A 22,080-nucleotide genomic window follows, 5' to 3' on the forward strand; every position below is an offset into this window, starting at 1 on the left:
GAAGTAAACTGGTTTATTATGGCTGAGATACAATGTAATCTTTGGTTTGTGTGTGTGTGTGTGTAGAGTGGCAGCTGCTCTTGGTGGGAGTGGTGAGCAGTACTGGGAGTGGCTCATTATGAAGCTTTCTTTACTGCCTTCCAAGGGCTTTACTTATTCATCATTCTCAGGGAGCGCTGCCAGTAGCAGCTTCAGAGCTCTTCAGCGCTTTTGACTACAAGCTGTGACCGTTGGGTGGAAGACTTGCACTCCTGTTAGCAACCCCTGGCTTTAAATTCTTCAAGGACAGCTTTTTAATCTTGCCAGCCCAGCTGGCTGTGCGTGCGTGAGTAGATATGGACGGCTAAAGGTACTATTTTAAGAGTTAACAGGAAAGGAGCGAGAAAAAAAAAGGCTTGGAACCGCCTCCGTTTATTATAAGGGACTCAGTTGCTGTTCCAGTGTTTATCAGCAGCCCAGATCAGAGTCTGCAGTGGTGAAGCTGGAAAGCATCAGCTTATCAGTGCTGGTCGCGTGGCTTCTTTGTGTACAGCAGCTGCTGTTGAATGCATGGACAAATACTGAGGCTCAGCACTGGGCAGTTAAACACAGACCCAAGGAACACAGGAAATACATGTATCTTTTCTAAACAAGAGATTTAAACCACTTTGTACACAATCCCCAGGGTTACATCTGTGCATTATTTATCCTCAATTGAGTTAACACTTAAGTGGATGTCAGAAACCCCCACAATAATCAAAGTGGTTCATTATTGAGGGTTGTTATATTTTTTTAAAAAATGGATGTACGTTTTTATCCAGCTGCTGCTGGCAACACTATTCCTGGAGATCCTTCCAACCTGGACCTTTCCCAATGCTTGGGCTACTACAACTACAACAAGGTGAAAAGATTTCTTTTATCTTCATTGTTTCATGCTTTACGTGATAGTTCGTAAGAAGAAAGATGATTGAATAACTTAGCATTAAATTGTATCCTGCATATACATTGTCACTATTTTATGATTCTACCATTTTGCTTTTATGATTTCAAATGTATTATGTGCACTAGAAGTCTTTAGAAAGTAACTCCAAGTGCATAATCATTATCTGTCATTTTAGATTTCCAAAATCAATAGGAACAGTGATGAGTTTGGCAGTACTATCAGTAAGCCAGAAACTTATTGTTAACCATCTTCTGAAGAAAAGGCCATATTTGAACTCCTGAAAATCAGGCAGTTAACAGAAGCATCATTTTCGATATTGTTTTCTGCCTGTGGATATGCCCTTCAAAAGTCGTTTTTTTTAAAAAAAAGTGGAATATTTGTTTGAAGCTATAAACTTGAATACCAGAGAAATTTACAGATTCAAGCAGTGTAAAAAAATTTTGTCACGTAAAAGTTTACAGCCCCTTTTTGGAGGTCATTTGAAATGAATTTATGTCTTATGAATTGCAGTATTTTATTGTGTTGGTAATGTGCTCTCCTTACACTGCATTGACTTTATTACTTGTTTACTGGATGCTTTTACTGTCTCTGGGTAACACATTGCTCTGGCAATTGTTGCTGTAGGCTTATGGGACATTGCATCTAATTATTGCTTAATTAATGTGAGAAAGTTTATTTTCTTCCCCCCCCCCCCACCCCCACTCTTCTTTTTCTTGTGTTAACATTTTCATGGCAGCATTATCTTCTGATTCTCTTGTTCCGTGTATTAGGAAAGTAATCCTTTTGTGCTGTAGTACCAAGTATTGTTTCTGAACTCTCACATGGTAAATACAAGCCTGTAATCATCGCGTCCTCTTTTCAGCATTATTAGCACTGCTGATCTTTGTTGATAGCTGTATCATCATTGCTGTTTAGTAAAGAGTATGGTGGATTCTAAAGAGGGTTTGGTAATTCTAAAATGCCTTTCTTTGCTCCTGTGAATATTTTGGTGACCTGCTCCAGATATGCTACCATCTAGCAAGTCCAATTGATTGTGTTATTTAGCATACAGTTGTGATCCTACTGAGTAAATGCTTGCTCATTCTCCCATGTTTCACTGGAAAGGTGTTAAATGTTTCGAAGCAGTTCCCAGTTTAATTTCAGTTATGAATTTGTGAATGTTTTTTGAGCTGAATTAGGTGCTAACAGTACATAAAACTTTTTGAATATTGTACTTTGAAGCATTTGATGTTTAAGAGCTGAAACTTTGGAAGTGCTGCAGCGGTTATGAGTAAAGACTGCACCATCCTGAAGCTTATTGAATATTGAAAATCACCTGCAAAGTTGGAATACTATTTTAGTTTGTTTAAAGGATAATGTAATTTTGTAACAAGGAAACTGTCTTAAACTGTTCAGAATTAACTCAGTGCAATGGTGAATGTTAGAAAATGAAAATACTTTATTACTCAACCATAGGCTCCACCCACTGTTATTACTTCATCTCTGAGCATGAGCATCATCATCATCATTATCATCATCATTAACTTCAATGTGTCAGAATCTGATCTAAACAGTGACAGTCTAACCTGCAATCATTGACGTCACAATGGATCAAAACTAATTTTCTTATTATACCTGAAAATGTCAGCATTATCAGTGTAAATATACAGGTGCTTTTGTAAAAATAAATCATGTTTCTGAAGATGTAAAATTTGTCACTTAAAAAAACTGTTATTTCACACGAGGTTGCAATTAGAATGTTTCCCCCCCACTAAAAATGTATAAAAATGATTGTACTTGTATCTAGAAAACGAGTGGAAATGGAATTCTGATATTTTTGGACATTTGGTAGAGGTTGATGGGCTTCTTTGCTTTGAGTAATACCTACTTAGAATTTGGAGAACTGCAGTGTTGTCATTCATAACTTAAGTATAGTAAAGACTTGTTCTGGGTACAAATCAGAAACATTATGCATTTAATGGCCTTGAATCCGTTACCCCCCCCCCCCCATATTGTAAGTGCCTGAAGTACAATCTAATGGCACAAAGGTAATTAGTTTAGATTGACTGGCTAACCAATGTTTTTGTTGAATGTGTGTAGCTGTCCAGTCACCGTTGTTTACCATCAGTAATATATTCAAAATATCCTGCGTGCAGTAAAGTCAAAATGGTACATTAAATAAAAATCTTCCAACTACAGAATTTTAGAGTTTGTACCATAATTGGAGTAGGAGGAACCTACCTCAGCAATATGAGCTTGTCCAAAAGATATTCAACAAAGTTACAGTATACATTTGTGCTATACTGTAGTTAGATATTTTTGGTCTAAAGTTCAAAGTTTTTTTGATTATTAGATGAATTGAAATGATCCAGGTTTAAGATAATCCCAAATATTGCTCTGCATATTTATGAGAAAGAGGAGGAGCTGGAGTATGTTTGATGCAAATATAATATTTCCCAGCAGTTAAATGTTTTTGTTCTTAAGACGAAGAAACAAGTTTTTGTTTCTTGATATTTTCTGGGTCCATTTCAACATAGCCTTATGGGCATGTCTTCAAGATGGTTTTATAAAGTATCTGCCAAAGACTTTAGTCAGGCTATTTGTTCCCAGGTGGTTCTCTGCAAAGGTAGTAGATATTGTTGATATGCAGAGCAGCCATGATGTAATGGGATGTCTGAATAGCTGATGGAAGTTAGATTAGGATGATTAGACTAACCCTGTGTTAGTAGAGATGAAACTATGGATGGAGTTAGAACCCATTATTAGTGCACTTGTCAAAGTCAGATGCAATGAAAATTGAATAAAAGTGTATGGTTAATGTTCTTGGTGGATAATAAAATTATAACTCTTCATTAGTTTGTTCTGCTTCTCAACTCATTGGGCCTTCAAAAAACAGCAAGTGAAAGGAATAATTTTTGGACTGCTGTTTTCTCTGAAATTGTAATTAGTGAATGAAGTCATTGCAAGGGAGTAAATGATAAAGAAATTGAGAACCTATTGTTTTGTTTGTTGAAGGTATCCAATGGTGCATATTAGCATTTGAGGCAACTCTTGTTTTATTATTTCATAAAAAGCTACTGAACAAATACAGAATTTATTTTGTAGCTCTGAGTTAATGATCCAACTCAGACTCGGCTTCATTCTGGAAAAGAAGTTTGGTATTCACCAGGTATTACAACTCTGATTTAATCAGTGTAGCTTAATTTGACATCAGAGAGAACACTACATCATAAACAGTGACAGAGTGATCACAGTTTAACATTACTGTTTATCCTTCATTCATAAAATTTTGCTTATTTTCCCTTTCAGGAGCAAACCATGTTCTGTTTTTTTTGATAAATAATTTATCAAAAAATGTGATAAATAAAAATGGTTATCAATTTTTTAACGTTCCAAGGCTCAGTAAATGAAAATCTTGCTCAATAAATTTAGTTTTGGGAGAGATTAGTTTTTAAATAACTTTGAAATGTACTTGCAGGAAGGGAATATTTAAATAATGCATGCATTAAATATGACACTAGAGCAATTGAACTGGGGTTAATACAAGGGCTGAGGAAATTGACAGAAAATATATACACGGCAGCAGTAGAAGACTGCATTCTGTTTGCAAGGAATATGCTTATATTTGTAAAGTGCTTTTGAAGTTTTGATTTATTGTACAAATGTTACGAAGCTAGTGAGGGTAAAATGTAGTAAATAAGGACAATTGTAATGAAAAGCCACTTTACATTAATATAGTATAACACTGATTTTATATGCAGACAATAATGCCATCTTGCCTGGGTGTGTGCAATCATAGACTACGTTAATATGTTTTATTTTCACAGTTTGCTACTTAACCAGCATGTGGTAATCAGCATCATTCTCCAACCTCTCTCTGTGGTGCATATTTAAACAAGGAGAGAAGTACTCAGCTGTGTCTGAGGTTCAGTGCTGGTAAAACACAAGTGATAGATGTGCTTACCATCTTTTTAGTGTGTATTGATTTAACTGCTATGATCCATAAACTGGCTGTATCAATAAACTTCTGAAAATTAATTCAGAAAATCTTACTCAGGATTAGCAATGTCAAAAACATTTACCAAAAAACGAGAAGTGACAGTTCTTGAACTAAGGGTTTTGCTTGTGTTTTTTGTTAAATGCAGTAAATATCATTGTCATTTTTCATTAATACATAAAATTGAAAATTTACTGAGTTATGATGTTAAATAACCAAAAGTTTCTCCCATCGGCTTTTGTTTGTTTACTTGTGTTAAATGCATTAAGTGACCTTGCTGTGCTAGGAAAGAACCAATTTAATCTCGGGAATGGCTGGATTTAATAAGGAATAAAGATTGGAAAGATCTGAAGATTCTCTGCCTGTGTCTCCTTTATAATGTTACAATTCAATTCAATTGATGTAAAATTGTATGGATAGATTGAGCAATCAATTTAGCTTACATATTCTGTGCTAGAGAGAGGCTTGCAACTTGTATATGCCTGAAACTATGTGTTGTATATGTAAGATCACAGCAGGGAACAAGAGAAATTGTTGACTTATTATGGATGGAAAGCCTCTATTCCTTACTGAAACACAAGAGTTTTTCAGTACCTTTGCAGCGAAGACACTTGCACTGTGTGTTGCTAAGCCGTTGATGGCTGTGAGAGCAGAGAAGTTGAGGTATTATTGTCCTGCTACTTGTAATGACAAGATCCCAAAGTTTGTAATATGTAATTTTGAAATAGCTATTAGACGGAGGAGAAAGAACTCACTTCCAGAAAGTAGAAGGGAACCTGCTTTTGGAAAGTTACTTCATAATGTGCATGTTTCCTAAATTTGGAGGGGGAAGGGCCAATAACTGTTCAATTTCTTTGTCTTGGTCCTTGGCATACCTTTTGGTAACCCTGGTAACAAAACAGTTTGCAAGAGAATGATTTGTCACAGCATGGTACTGTATTTGAAGCCACATATGCATAAGTGGTTTAAAATGGTATTTTTCTGCATCAGTTTCTCCACTGTGACTACTGAAATGATTTTAATTACAAGCTTGTATGGAACAGTAGTAATAAAAGTACCTGACCTCAGTGTAATCTGCCTCAATGCTGGCTGTCAATGATAATGTTTATTATACTGTGCATAATTTGAGTATTAGTGGCCAAACCAATTTCTATATTTGACAATTACTAGGATTTGCTTTATTCTAAAGTTCATTTGGTGTTGCCAGCTGTCTTAGCATTTTGATCAATAATTGCACACTTGCTTAATTTTTATCATGAGTGCTTTCAGCAGCTAAGTATGGCTATATAAAAACTAATTTGTTTTCAACGGGATATGACTACAAGCATTATACTACTAATAAATAACCTTCACACTAGAAGCATGTTCTTTCTCTTTTGAGGTAGGAACCAGAATGTAGCCACACATCTTTACTAGAGTCATTAATGGTCAAATGAATACCCCACAATGAGACAAGGGTAGAGGGTGAAAAATCTCATTGAAAGGATGGTTGAAAGTGGATCTGAATGATTGTAAGGCATGATAATCTCTCTGAAAACAATACAAAAGTATTGACTTGGGTATTGTCACTTTAATCTCTGTTCAGAGAATAACGAGGTGGTGGAGCTGTTGTGCAGCGGGGTCTTGCCAAATCACAGAATGGTAGAAATCCACAGCTCTTAGGCCTCTGGTGTCCATACTTGTGGAAAATTGCTGTTTGTATACATCACCCTTCCCAGATATCAAACTGCATTCTTGTAAGTAATGCCATGTCAGAATTGATCCATGTACATTGAAAGTGAAATTAGGTCTTTTGACTTCCTCCATTATTTGAATAAAACAAAAAAAAAACTCAACTCCTCCCCTAAGGAGCTTCCACACTTAAATCTGTACCTTGGGTTTTTGAACGTGTTGCTAAAGAGTATAGATTCTTCTTAATCCATCTCCAGACCTTTCAAGATGCCATCATCTTGGTTAATTGGCTTAATACTAGTCCCCATCTGATCTTTTTCCTGCGAACTAGACCAATGCCAATTCCCCACGTGTGAGCAGTCTCTGAGGGTCAGTACAGACAAATGGCAAGTTCTCTAAGTAGGGTTTAAGATGGTGTTAAAAGATGGCGAACTCCTGGCGTTGCAAATACAGATTGTTTTGGTCACTACTAAGTGCCATATGTACAGCAGCTGCATATCTGAAGGTGTGAGAAATTACTGTTGAATTGTGTAAAATGACTACACAAATGAAATAATACATGGTTGTTCACTTGTAATTCAGAGCAAGCAGAAGTCATTTTTACCTAATCTGTATTGAAAGAAACTAACAGGACCAGGTTGAACAATAGTTTGGCAGCCCACCCAATTTTACCCTTCACTGACTTCAGTGGAGGGTAATTTGAGCCTGGTGTCAAAATGGCATGTAGTGTGGGTTTTGTCAATTTCCCACTGGGTGAATTAGGTCAAAATTACCAGTAAGGTTTCAGCTTGTTGATCTTGGTGGATTGTTTTTGAAGAATTAATATATATCAAATATGGCTGCTACAAATGGCAGGTGCAAATTTTGTAGCTTTTGCTTTTAGTGTTGGTTATTAATGTAATAATCCCTGATACTTAAACTGCACCAGGGCATCTGCCAGTATACAATCTTAGATTTAGTAGACAACTCTTATCGTATTGATTCAAACTGAATGCAGGCACTTTGGGGAACACAATATAAATGGAACATTGGACCGGAAAAGTACTGCTGTTCTATCCAAAGAATTGAATGGGTTATATATTCTATGTTGTAAAAGTTTATGAGAAAATAATGTATTAAAACATTCTTCTGTGATGACTTTTTGCCTTGTCAGAAGGTTAAGGTTCCATTCTACTGCTGTTGTACATTATTCATTATAAAACATAGTAAAGAGCACAGTTCTAAAGTCCAATTGAATTGGTTTTGGCTGCTGTATTGTGTTGTCAGTTAACTGAAAAAACACTGCTGTTGTATATAGTGACAGTGAGCATAAATGCTTTGCTTTCCAAAGTGCAGAGCGGAACACAGCTTGTTTCTTTGTGATTGAAAGTGGTTCAAATCCTCCTAGGTAACTGGCATTGACTTTTAAAGCCCTGGACATATGGTACAGTAAATGATTTGTATTTACAGTACTGCCAGGCCTGGGTATCATGTTTCATAAAGGCAGTGTTTTGTAACAGTGCCCTAGTTTGTATTCCCAGTCCTCTTTTCAGTGTGCCATGTCTCGGTATCCAGCAATTGAGGTAGCCATTATCTTTTACAAATCATTGCATCTGTTATCTTCTCAGGTTACTGTTGACAAAGGATTGAGCCTCAACTGCCTGCATATTCAGTTACCACCTTGCTTGTTTGTTGGCTGTCTGACCAAATGTAGCAAAGATTTTTTTGCTATAGTTACTGTATTATAATTTTAAATGTTTCATTATATTTAATGATGCAGGTTTTTTCAAAGAAAAGAATGGGTCAGCAGACATGTTTCAATTTGCTGTAATTAAGTAGATTTGTTTAACTATTTATTTGGTGTTTGGAATGGTTAAGAAATCTGCTTTTCATGTACTTGCTCTTTGTGGGATTTAAGTTCCATTTCCATTTTAGCTCTCATTAAACTGGATCCAATCTTCTGCATTGCTGGCATGCAAAAAAAAAACCTGAGACAGTGGGAATTACAATTTTTTCTCTCGGTACTGAATGTTCATAAGCAATGACAGGGTGACCGTTGTTGCATAATTGTAAGCTTGTAAGCTTGTAAGCAGATGTAGCTAAAAGGAAATTCTCGTATTGCTTGATCAACTTGTTCCAAAAGCAGCAACAACTTCTATCATTCAACTAGTGCTGTTTGAGAAGATAGATTTGAAACTATTCCATAAAATTTTGCTCCACAATGCAAAGCAGTTGAAGTCTTAAATGGCATTTCCAAGCAGATGATCCTGAGGCACATTTTCAGAATAATATTAGTATTATTCTAAATGCATTCTACACCTTGTTGAACTTCACATGATATTTTAATGTAACTTGCTAGTTTTCTATCAGTGAAGTTACTTATTTAAATTATGCAGTGATGCTTAATAAGAACTGTTTGGGTAGTATTGTTTATAATAGAGGTGGATGAAAAAAGGTACAACATTTGTATAACATTCCTCTGCCTGTGAGAAACATTTCAATAACTAAAATGGGTTAATGCTTTACAAGTAACCTCAGAAGGTGATGTAAATAAATTATTGTCCTGTTAGCACTGCAAGTAGTTTGCTTGTAGTGTACATGCTTCAACTTTTTTAAAAAAAGTCAATAGAAATGATATGAATGATTTCACAACAGCTTAATAATAGAGCAAACTACTTAGAGAATTGCATTTTGTAATCGGGCAAAAAATGGATAGACTGTTCATTTTGTATATTTTAAAAAAATCCAAATTTGAAGGTAAATTTTTTTCAAAAATGTGGAATATCCAGAGATTTCTGATTTGCAAGTAATGAACTTATTTTCTGATTAACTGTGTTCGGAGTGGTTTGGCTTTGGCTCAACAGGCTTAGGCAAGCACGGACAGATGTTCTAAGTAATTTCTAGTTATATGTTCTTGGTGTGAAGTGCGGGAACTCTGGGAGACTTCCAGTATCCCAGATAACTACATCTGCATGAAGTGCATCAAGCTTCAGCTCCTTAGAGTCCGTATTAAGGAACTGGAGCGAGAGCTGGATGACCTTTGGCTCAAATGGGAAAATGAAATGATAAATGGGAGCTACAGGGAGGTAGTCACACCTGTGTTGCAGAAAGCAGGTACCTGGGTGACTGTCAGGAGGGGGAGAGGGAATAGGCAGCCAGTGGTCATTCCCCTCAATAATAAGTGTACAGTTTGTGGGAGACGACCAATCAGTGAGCAGATCTCTGGCACTAAGTCTCCCTCTGTGGCTCAGGAGGGAAGCGGGGAGAGGAGCAGTGCAGGCGTGTGAGGGGATTCCATGTTTGGAGGAGTAGAAAGCAAATTATGTGGATATGAAATTGGATGGTATGCTGCCTCCCAGGTGCCAGGGTCAGGGATGTCTAGGACCTTGTCCATGGCATTCTAAAGGGGGATGGTGATCAGTCAGAAGTCATGGTACATTTTAGTACCAGAAGGTTGGAAAAAGGAGGTCCTGAAGTGAGAATATAAGGAATTAGATAGTATGCTGTAAGTCTGAGTCTCTAGGATAGTAATCCCTGAACTAAGCATCAGTGAAGGTAAGAATAGGATGATTTAGCAGATGAATGCATGGCTGAGAAATTGGTGGATTTCACATTTCTGTATCATTGGGATCTTCTCTGGGGAAGGGTTGACCTGTATAAAAGGCACCAGATACACCTTAACCTGAAGTGGACCAATATCCTTGCAGGCAAGTTTACTAGAGCTGTTGGGGTGAGTTTAAGCTAATTTTGAATGGGGATGGGAACCAGAGAGATAGGGCTGAGGATGGGGTAGTTCGTGTACAACTAGATGTAGTGTATCGTGAAGCAGTGAGGAAGGATAGGCAGATGATAAGGCAAATTGCAGTCAGTGGTATGAGTAACATGTAACGGAAGTGCAAAGTCAAAATGGGTGATGAATACAAGACTAGATGTTACATGTGAATGCACGTAGCATACAGAATAAGGTAAGATGATCTTGTGGTGCGGTTAGAGATTGGCATGTAGGACGTTGTGGGCATCTCTGAGTTGTGGCGGAAAGTGGATTGCAGTTGGGAGCTTAACATCCAAGGATTCGTATTTTATCCAAAGCACCAGAAGGTGGGCAGAGGGGATGGGTAGTTCTTTTGTTTTTTAAGAGCAGCTTGTTGAACCCACTAGGGGAAAGACATTTCTGGTTTGGTTGTTATCTTGCGTTTTAGATTTGATTAGGAAGCTTAAGGTAAAGGAACCCTTGGGAAGCAGTAATCATAATATGGTAGAGTTCATCCTGCAATTTGAGAGGGAGAAGCTAAGGTCAGATATATCTGTATCGCAGTGGATTAAAGGGAATTATAGAGGCATGAGAGAGAATAGCAATGGCTGGTATTTATGGGGGAAATTTGAAAGATGCAGGAATGATACATCACAAAGATGAAGAAATATTCTAAAGGGTTGATGAGGCAACTGTGGCTGACAATGGAAGTAAAAAACAGCATAAAAACAAGAGCGTATAACGTAGCAACAATGGAAAGTAGAAGATTGGGAACCCTTTTAAAACACTAGAAGGCAACTAAAAAAGTCTTAGGAGAGAAATGACAAAATATAAAGGTATGCTAGCCAATAATACAAGAGGATATAACATGATTTTTCAGATATATAAAGAATAACAGAAAAGAGAGTAGCTATTGGATCACTGGATAATGACCGGAGAAGTATTAATGGGGAACAAAGAAATAGCGGATGAACTGAAATATTTTGCATCAGTCTTCACTGTGGAGGACACCAGCAGAATGCCAGTAGTGTGAGAGTGTCGGGGCAGAAGTGAGTGACATGGCTCTTACTAAGGAAAATGTGCTTGTGAAGCTGAAAGGCCTGAAGGTAGATAAATCACCTGAACCAGATGGACCCCACCCCGGGTTATAAAAGTGGTAGCTGAAGAAATTGTGTAACAATCTTACAAAAATCACTAAATTCTGGAGGATTATGAAGGTTCCCGAGGATTGGTAAAACTCCAAAAGTCACTCTATGCTTTAGGAAAGAGGGAAGGCAGATGAAAGGAACTTATAGGCCAGTTAGCTTGACTTCAGTGGTTGGAAAGATTCTGGAGTCCATTATTAAGGATCAGATTTCAGGGTACTTGATAAAATAGGCCAAAGTCAGCATGGTTTTCTAAAGGGGAAATCTTGCCTGACATATCTGTTGGAATTCTTTAAGGAGATAACAAGCAGGATAGATAAAAGTTAGTCAGTGGATGGTGTTTCTTTGGATTTTCAGAAGGCCTTTGACAAGGTGCTACACATGAGGCTGCATAACATGATAAGAGCCTCTGGTAAGACAGGGGAAGTAGAGCATGGATAGAAATTTGGCTGACTGGCAGGAGGCGAAGTCTGGGAATAAAGGGGGCCTTTTCTGGTTGGCTGTCGGTGACGAGTGGTGTTCTGCAGGGGTTTGTGTTGTATGTCAATGACTTGCATGATGGAATTGATGGCCTTGTGGACCAGTTTGCAGAAGATATGATGATAGGTGGAGGGGCAGGTAATGTTGAGGAAGCAGGATGTCTGCAGAAGGGCTTAGACAGATTGGGGGAGTGGGCAAAGAAATGGCAGATGGAATATAATGTAGAGAAGTGCACTTTAGCAGAAGGAATAAAGGTGTGGACTCTTTTCTAAGTGGGGAGAAAATTCAAAAATAGAGAGGTGCAGATGAAGTTGGGAGGCTTCGCGCAAGATTCCCTAAAGATTAACGTGTAGGTTGAATCGGTGGTAAGGAAGGCAAATGCAATGTTAGCATTCAATTTGAGAGGACTAGAATACAAAAGCAAGGATATGATGCTGAGGCTTTTTAAGATATTGGTCGGACTGCACTGGGAGTATAGTATTGTGAGCAGTTTTGGACTCCTTATCCAGTGCCAGAGGGCACAGCCTCAAAACTGAGGTACATCCATTTGAAATGTAGATGAATAAAAATTTCTTTTGCCAGAGGGTGGTGAAACTGTGAAATTCATTGCCACAGTTGGCTGTGCAGGCCAAGTCATTGGATATATTTAAGGAAGAGGTTGACATGTTTTTGATTAATCAGTGCATCAAAGATTACAAGGAGAAGGCAGGAGAATGGGATTGAGAGGGGTAATAAATCAGCCATGATGGAATAGCGGAGTTGACTCAATGGGTTGAATGACTTAATTCTGCCCCTGTGTCTTATGGTCTACTAAGTGCATGGAACATGCTGCCTATGGTGATGGTGGAGGCAGTTACATGAGGGGATGTAAAAGGGCACATGGATGAAAGAAAATTAGAGGGTTATGCAGGAGGGAAGAGTTAGATTGAGCTTAGATTAGGTTGGAAAACATTGTGGTCTGAAGGGTCAGTAATGTGCCCTAGTGTTTTATTTTCTATGTGGAATCTCTCTTATTCTCTGTTAGAATGGTGCTTTGATTCAGAGTACCATCAGCACTGTCGCTCCCAGCTCACTCCGTCCTCAAAGTGGTCACTCTTCCATTAATGAGGATGTGCTGGCTTTCACTATAAATGCACACAGACGCATCAAATCGTGCAGCATTTATGGAAGGGAGTACAGAGTCAACATTTCGAGCTGAGACCTTCATCAGGACTGGAAGGGGAAGGGCATGGATGTAATGTTTGGCTTTATAAGGTGTTGGTCACACCACGCTGGCATATTGTGAGCAATTGTGGGCCCTGATCTAAGAAAAGATGTGCCAGCACTGGAGAAGGGTCCACAGGAGTTCATGAGAATGATCCTGGGAATAATAGGGTTACCTTATGAGGAGCATTTGATGGCTCTGGGCCTGTACTTGCTGGAGTTTAGAAGATTGAGGGGCAATCTTATTGAAACCTATTAAATATTCAATGACCTTGTTAGAGTGGACGTGGAGGCGTTGGTTGTTATAATGGGTAAGTGTAGAACCAAGAGGGTACAGCCTCAGAATAGAAGGATGTCCCTTTAGAAAAAAAAATGTGGAATTTCTTTTCCCAGAGGGTGGTAAGTCTGCGGAATTCCATCTGTGGCATTGAAGTCATTGGATTTGCATAAAGTGGAGGGTGATAGATTCTTGATTAGTAAGGCATCAAAGATTATGGGGAGAAGTCAGGAGAATAGAGTTGAAAGGGAAATAGCCATGATCAAACGACAGAGCAGCTTTAATGGCCTTAGGGTCTTTAACCTGCAGCCAAGAAAGTTGGAGTATGATGAAAATTAAGAATTGGGCTTACTCTGGAGACAGAAATAATGATATTGGACGTGCCTGAAGCTTTATAAAGTTGTGTTAAATCTATTCAAGAAAAAAACTTTAAGGCTTTCTTTCTTTCTTTTTCAATCTTTTTATTAACTTTCATATATAAAAAAAATAACACAAAATAATGAATAGATTACAGATTCAATAGACTTGAGATTACATTAGTAATAGGATAATAATATCCTATTAAAACATCCATCAACAAAAGGTACATAAATCAATCAAGTCTATATAAATATATATGAAAAACAAAAATAATCGTCGAAAAAAGAAAAAAAAAAAAATTGAAATTATATATGAGAAAAAATATATAATGAAAAAAAATACTAAACTAAAACTAACATGGGCAATAATAGCACTTTATAAATATATAAAGGTGTCAAGAAAAACTCCAGAACTCCATACCTGAACAAGTATAAGTAGAGAAAAGGATCAAGGCTTGGTTCCAAATGCTGCTCTTCACTGCTTATGGAGTCATGAGGAAAAATAATAATTCATTGAAGTTCAGGCGTAAAAGTGTGTACTTCCTAATGAAATATTGTCCAACCTGATGAAAATTCTCTATATTTGGAATTGGTTGATTGAGCTGCTGGCATGCGTTTAACTTGCAGGCAAGGAAGACTACATTAACAGTTACAGAATACACCACACATCAGCTGAAGAGGAGTAAATAAGAATTTTATGTTACAGAATGTCAAATAAATGAGGAGCTTGATGCAATTGCAGAATAAGTGCGAGATGGCAAATTAATAAAATTGAAAATTACAATTATTGCATGGGAAGCAAAACAAAGGTTATAAACCGGGCTTCCAATCTGATATTGGTGTGCTCGTTCAAGATACATCTAGAGATAATCACATTGAGTACTGTGAGTAATGGCTGATTCCATTTCAATATCCACAGTGGAAAACTCAAAACAACAAATTATAGTTGTGGGTGGTTACCTTTGGGAATCTAATTTAGATCATGACATTGAGGAGATAATTCTGTGTTTCTGGGAACAAATCTTCACTTGCCTGCTAAGCATTCAAAGTTTGGGTGAGAATCATATCTTGATCCCACGTGTGACTTGAGAACTTATTTACTAATGAGTTTAACGCTTGTGTTATCTCTGACAATTAATTTAAAATAGAGTGATGTTTTGCTCACACTTAACACGATAAATATCTCCAAACATAGCTGATACACCAATAATACGATTTACAGCCATGATTAGAAACTGTTTCTTTACTTTCTCACATCTCATGTTTTTATACTTTTTTTTCTACAATACTTATTCCATTTTAAAACATTCTTATTTATTTGATCCTCTGCAAGATTCAGTGTTTTATCTAATGTGTTATCTTTTCGAATTGTATGTTTATTTATCATGAATTTTATGGTTACTGTAGATGTCTGTGTTGGAGAAAAACCAGCATTATGTTTGATTTTCATCAGTTGCCATTCTACACAGTCATGTTGTATAGAACTGGAGTCCACTTATATCTGCCCAGTCTTCTTCCTGGCAATGAGTGATTCTGTTCTGTGAACTTGTACCTGTTTTTTTTAAATACTGGGGTTGGCAATGAAAAGTTACTGAAGTTTTGAAACTTTATCTGGCAGAAATAAAAATCTCTTTCCTTCCAAATATTGTATGTACATTTCAGTTATAGTAACACAAGGTGATGAACTGGATCCTTTAGAAAGGCACTTTTGTGCATTGACCATCAAATAATTGCAGATAAAAGTACCAGCCAGCATTTTATCTTTTAAGTGCTATCATCACATTCATCCTGGCTTTCAGCAAAATCTAAATTGCTTCTTTTAGATAGCTGTGCTTGGAGTAATCACACGGACTTTCACTTATGAAGATGAATTGAACAAAAATTTAACTTTTTGGTTTTGATCTAAATGATGACTATATGTCACATTGAATCTGTGGTGAATGATACTCAGAACTCACCTGAGGCCATATATAAAGGATTATAAGCTTCTGTCATCTCTTGGAAAAATGATTTAGGCTTAACATTAAAAATGCGGATTATTTAATTCAAGAGTAGTATCCATTGGAAGATTTATGTTGGTATCTGGATCAGCTGGTGTGCTCTTCAAAATTTTGGTTGCCCTAATTGGTGCCATTGAAATCCCCACTAATAATGAACTATACTTGTGTTGAAAAGTAGAAGAAATTGTCAGTGTATGGGTTTGAAAGGGTATTTGCTGTGGAGAGAACTGGAGTCTGAATTGGGCAAAATTATTGATACTATTCGTTTGATTGGCATCATATTGGGTGCCAACAAATTTGGAGCTTCACTTAAATATAGCAGTATGGTCATTATGCCTGACTTGGGGATGTTTTTGAAACTGATGTCCAGATGTTCTTGCAATACTGCTTCAGTCACCCACCAGAGCATCATATTAGTTCAGCAAGAGTTTGCACAAGGTGTTGGATGCTTTTCACTTCTAGAACATCAACCCAGTCAATTTGTTTTTTTTTTCTGGTTCAGTTATTTTGCAAAATAAATGGCAAAAGCTTTTTTTTACAAGGGTTTCCTTGTTCTTAATTACTGATGATGCAAATGGCCTGGCGTTACCATAGGCTTCCACATCAGGTGGGACTGCAGCTTTGTGGAGTGGAGGAAAGAGATATAAACATTTTGGGGAAAGTGGTGACGGAGACAAAGGAGACATTATAACCTATGAGTCTGTAACCTATGAGCTGGAGAAGGTGTATGCATGACTCTGCATGCTTCTCATCACAAACCAGTAGTGTTTTTAAATGAGAAGGGTATGGTTTGGTATTTGTTGTGGTGTGGAAAAACAATCCTTTCAAGTCTCTGCTTAGTTTTCTGATGAGAGTCAGTATAGCTTAACAGTGTGTCAACTCTCATTGGGTGCCTTTGTCTTGCCTTTATCATTGGTTGGCAGGATGGCTACATTAGGACAAGACTAGCCATACATCACACTAGCTTTTCAGGGACTGGTGCTATGCAATGATGAGTGCGATGCACCAACAACGAATCTGGTGGAGCAAGTTGCTAATGTCGTTACATTTAATAATTCTAGGCAGCTGAAGAGGGAAGCTTCAGTACAGGTGACAGTAAATTTTAATATTCAGCTTTATTTGCTGCGTGTCTCAAAAAATCTTAATGTCTTACGGGAATTTCATCTGTCTGAAGGAAGTTGATTCAGAAATGCCACTCAGCGCGGATAAAGAGTGCAAACAGCCGGGCTGCTGAAGTTATAAAACCGCATGTTCATGAAGACTGATTCTCTTCAACAATTCCTTCCTGTTCAGAGCTCGAACTTCTTTAACCATTCTGACATCCGTTTAATCAATGCATTTAATATTAAACAACCAGTATGTTGATGTCATATTAGTACAGTTAAGAATAAAAGGTGTTATAAAACTTAGCACTGCTCTTTTCAACAGCTGCCAGCCTTAATACACGAACATCTAATCTTGTGCTCGATGAGGTGTTAGAGTTTGAAGGCTGCGAAGCATCCTCAACAGCCTCCTCATCCAACACATAGTTCTTTGTAACTTCCACCATCTCCACTGGGATCCCACCACCAAGCACATCTCCTCTTTTCCCACCCCCCACCCCCAAACACTTCCTGCTTTCTGCAGGAATTGCTCCCTATGCAACTCCCTTGTCCTTTTGTCCCTCCCCACTGATTTCACTCCTGGCACTTGAGTTTGCAAGTGAAACAGGTGCTACACCTACCCCTACACTACCTCCCTCACTACCATCAGAGTTCCCAAACAGTCCTTTCAAATGAGGCAACACTTTACCCGTGAGTCTGCTGGGGTCATCTACTGTATCTGGTGCCTCCTGTATATCAGTGAGACCTTGCACTGAGCACTCTGTCTGCCAGAAAGAGCATGATCTCCCAGTGGCCCCCCCATTTTAATTTTTCTTCCCATTTCCATTCTGACATGTCAGTCCATGGCCTCTACTACTGCTGTGATGAGGCCACCCTCAGGTTGGAGGAACAACACCTTGTATTCCGTCTGGCTAGACTCCAGCCTAATGACATCAATTTCTCAAACTTCCAGTAATGCACCCCTCTCCCCATTCCCATTTCCCTCTCTCACCTTATCTCCTTAGCTGCCCATCACATCCCTCTGGTGGACCTCTTCCTTGCATTTCTTCCATGGCCTTCTGTCCTCTCCTATCAGATTACCCCTTCTCCAGTCCTTTATGTCTTTCACCAATTGACTTCCCAGCTCTATACTTCACCCCTGTCACAGCCCAGTTTCGTCTATCACCTACTACCTTGTATTTTCCTCACCTCCCTCCCACCTTCTTGCTCTGACTTCTCATCTTTTCTTCTTCAGTTCTGATGAAGGATCTTGGCTCAAAACACTGACTGTTTACTCTTTTCTATACTTGCTGCCTGGCCTGCTGAGTTCCTCCAGCATTGTAAGTGTGTGTTGCTTGGATTTCCACCATCTGCAGATTTTCTCTTGATTAAGCTTCCAATTGTTCAGATCATGGAGGATGACAGAGGAACTAGGACTCTTGACCTTATCACAATGTGCTGGGATGTTGGTTTGAACAGGGTAGTCTGGATGGCTTGGCAACATCAGCAGAAAATAATTATGAATGTCAGTGGTATTTATCTTTCATATCAGGTGGATCTGAGTACAGGAGCAAGAATGACTTGCTGCTATTTTACATGGCCTTGATGAGGCCACACCTGCAGTATGTTGTGTAGTTTTTGTCCCTTCCCAAGAAAAGGTAGAAAGACTGCATGAAAGGGTCACCTGACGTGTTTGTTGTATGGAAGCAGAACAGGTCAACTCGATTTGTCTTCACAAGAGGTTCGAAGAATAGGGGATATTATTGGAACTCCCAATATTCTAATGGATCTCAACAAACTGGATATGAGGAGATCAGCTAATGCAGGGATCAGTCTTGTATCATAGGTCAAAGGGCATAGAGCACTTAATAGGTCAAAAATAGGCAGTCGGCATGGTTTTGAGGACAGATAATGTCTAACAAACAAACGTCTTACAATTTTTTGAGGAGGTAACATGTAGACTAGAAAAAGGAAAGTTGGTAGATGTTATTACTTGGATTTTCAGAAAGTCCTCGACAAGGTACTGCTTGTCAGAGGCCTTCTGAAAATCCAAGCAGTAACTGCGAGGCTACTAAACAAAATAACAGTCTGTGGTGTTGGAGGCAAGGTATTATCGTGGATAGATGAATGGCTGACCAGAGTGTGGATGAAAGAGCCGATTTTGGATTGATCAGTAGAGTTCTGCAGGGGTCACTGTTGGGACCATGACTTTCCTCTTTTTTTTTCATTTATGATCTGGGTATAGGGACAGATGACATTGTGACCAAGCCTGCAGATCATATCAAGGGAGATGGAGTGTAAGCTGTATAACAGAGGCGGGAGTCTGCAGAAGGATTTGGACAGGCTTAGAGAGTGGGCAAAAAATGGCAAATGGAAACTGATGGGGATATGGGATGACACACTTTGGTAGGAAGAATAAAGATGTGGACTACTTTCTAAATGGGGAAAGAAATTGAAGAAAATTTATTATCAAAATATGTATACGTCACCATATACTACCTTGATTCATTTTCTTGCAAGCACTCACAGGAAAATAAAGATATACAATTGAATTAACAAAAAACTACCTAAACCAAGACTGACAAGCAACCAAAGTGCAAAGGAAGACAGATTAAATGTGAGAATCCTACAGCAGGATTCCTTTGCAGGTTGAGTTTGTAGTAAAGAAGACGAATACAATGTTAGCACTCATTTCAAGAGGATGTACTGCTGACGATTTATAAGGCATTGGTTGGACTGCATTTGGAATATAGTAAGCAATTTTGGGACCCACATCGAAGGAAAGATGCGTCGGCCCTGGAGAGGGTCCTGAGGACGTTCACAAGAATGATCTCGGTAATGAAAGGCTTGATGTATGCGTGTTTGATGTCTCTGGTCTATACTCCCCTGAGTTCAAAAGGGTGAACGGGGAATCTTGCTGAAACTTGCCATCTACTGAAAGACTTGGTGTGCTTAAACACTTGATCACCGCCCTTATAAAATGTCTACCCTTGGTGTGCACAAGTTGGACCTCTCTGCTGTTTGACTGTATTGTCAAAGTTGTACGTGAGAAGCCCAGTGCATTAGAACATCTCTGCAGATTGTCCTTGGATCTATATCCTGCTCTGTGGAGCTAGGTCGCAAGCCTTGTCCTGCCCTGCATCCATGATCCATATTCTATGTATCCAGTATTTACAAAACTTGCCTTCCCTCTTGGCACACGTGTTGTCAGTTTCTGAACACATCCAGTGATGTCACGTGAAGATTCCTATTCTCCAATGTTGCTTCTTTCAGGGCTTCTGATATGGTGGTTCTGCACAATTGTGTTACTGAATCTGCAATTTAAGGCATCCCAGATGGAACTTTTCAAGCTCTACTGAAATAAGAAAATATAAGCAGATAAAAACACAACATAAGATGTTAAATAGATATGACAGTAATTAGAGTAACAATGTGAAAAGATAAATACTAGATAAAATTATTTGGTTTGCTAATGCGCTTAATGAAGATTTGATTTCTCAAGTAGCATTTCCAAAATTACAATGAGTTGTGTAATTGACTTAATGTCCTATCAAACATTTGATTGCACCTGCCAACACTAAAGCAATATTTATGATATAATATTTGTTGATGATCACCTTTTCACCATAGCTGCTTCACATAATCCTCTGAAATACTGATGAGCAATCTTTTAATTGAGTGAGAGTAAATGGAAACATGCAACATAAAAGCTCTCAGTACTTTTATACACAGAATGCACGTTTTCTCTGAAAAATTAATGAAATTGATATTGGTTAAAATACCTGTGTCCTGACGTTACACTTAGCTGCAATAAAATCGGCAAATATAGGAAACACTTAGCAGGTCAGGCAGTATCCAGGGAAAAACAGACATTTAACATTTCAGTTTGAAGATTGGTTCAGGAAGTGGAGGGTCACTAATTCAATTTCGCCTTCCTCAGATGCTGCCTGACCTGTTGAGTATTTCAAGCATGTTCAACTTTCCACTTTCTTCCAGCCCACTTCCACCTCCATGTTGAGGTTCTGATTCTTGGGAGCAAATCCACTCATGACCTTAATGGCAGATTTAAAGAGACATAAGAATGCACCTAACATGTTTTCTTTTGCCAGTTGCTAACTTTTTACAAATGGTTCCTCAAGTTATGGATAGTAAACTTCCACTCCAGTGGAATATTAATGTATTTAATATTTTAATGTGTATTAAAATGCACACAGGTAGGTGTGTGTGTGTGTGTCCCCTATTGTATCTGTTCTAGGTTCTTGGTGCTTTTCCAGAGGTACCTTCACAGGCAATGAATTTGATGAGTTGATAAGGATGTTGGAATTTTTCAGAGATGTTGAGAATGACCTTGAAATGTTTCCATTGTCATTCTGGATATCTCTTCCCATGGTGGAACTCGGAGAGGAGAGCTTGTTTTGGGAATCTGTTGTCGACTTTTGTTGTCTGTTTGGGAATCTGTTACCATGAAGAGCATTCTGACTCGTTACTTCACCACCTGGTTTCGCACAGGATAAAAATAAAAACTGGCAAGTGTTGTAGAATCAGGGCACTAACCTCCCCCACCATCAAGGACACTTTCAAAAGGTGATGCCTCACAAAGTTGGCATCCATAAAAAAGGACCCTTACAATCCAAGACATTGCCTCTTCTCATTACTACCATCGGGGAGGAGATACAGCAGCTGAAAGACAAACTAAATGTTATAGGAACTGTTCACTCCCCTCCACATCAAATTTCTGAATGGTCAATGAACACTATTCACTATTTTTGCTGTCTTGCACTATTTATTTATTTTATATTTTTATTGTAGTTATTTATAATAAATTATATATATAATTTATAATCAATTTGTAGTGATTTCTGTATTACTCTGTACTGCTACAACAAAACAACAAATGTAACAACAAAAGCCAGTGATAACAAAACTGATTCAGATTCTGGGCACGTGTCCTATCCACTGGCGCTGATTGAATGTGATCAGACCCTGAATTATTAGGCTGGGAGAAAATGCTGACATTGGTTCGCTTGGCATCATCTGCGGAGAGGAGTAGGTCTTGGAGACACTGTGTTCATGACCATCTTTGAGAAAGGAGACAAAGCTGATTGTGGTATTTACAGAAGGGTTTCACAGTGTCTGCCACACAGAAATGCACTACCCCCTATACCCTGTGGCCAGAGAGCCCCGGACAGAGTCAGGGAGAGTGGGGGGGTGGATGATGTATTTTCCCAACTAATT

General features: G+C 38.3%; 1 protein-coding gene across 4 annotated transcripts in view; it reads left to right on the top strand.

Annotated features, from left to right (window-relative positions):
- The first annotated feature begins 239 nt into the window (after positions 1 to 239).
- Positions 240 to 22,080, top strand: part of tox3 (TOX high mobility group box family member 3) — a 101,413-nt gene continuing 79,572 nt past the window's right edge. For 3 of the 4 annotated variants that reach the window (XM_059992859.1, XM_059992862.1, XM_059992863.1), the window contains exon 1: positions 240 to 880. In XM_059992859.1, the coding sequence (XP_059848842.1) occupies positions 779 to 880 (102 nt within the window). In that variant the 5' untranslated portion in view covers positions 240 to 778. Of the gene's footprint in view, positions 881 to 7,893; positions 7,957 to 22,080 lie in introns of those variants that run through there. The other variant, XM_059992861.1, reaches the window with a different exon arrangement.

This window comes from Hypanus sabinus, chromosome 17 (genome assembly GCF_030144855.1).
Source record: "Hypanus sabinus isolate sHypSab1 chromosome 17, sHypSab1.hap1, whole genome shotgun sequence".
Taxonomy (NCBI): domain Eukaryota; kingdom Metazoa; phylum Chordata; class Chondrichthyes; order Myliobatiformes; family Dasyatidae; genus Hypanus; species Hypanus sabinus.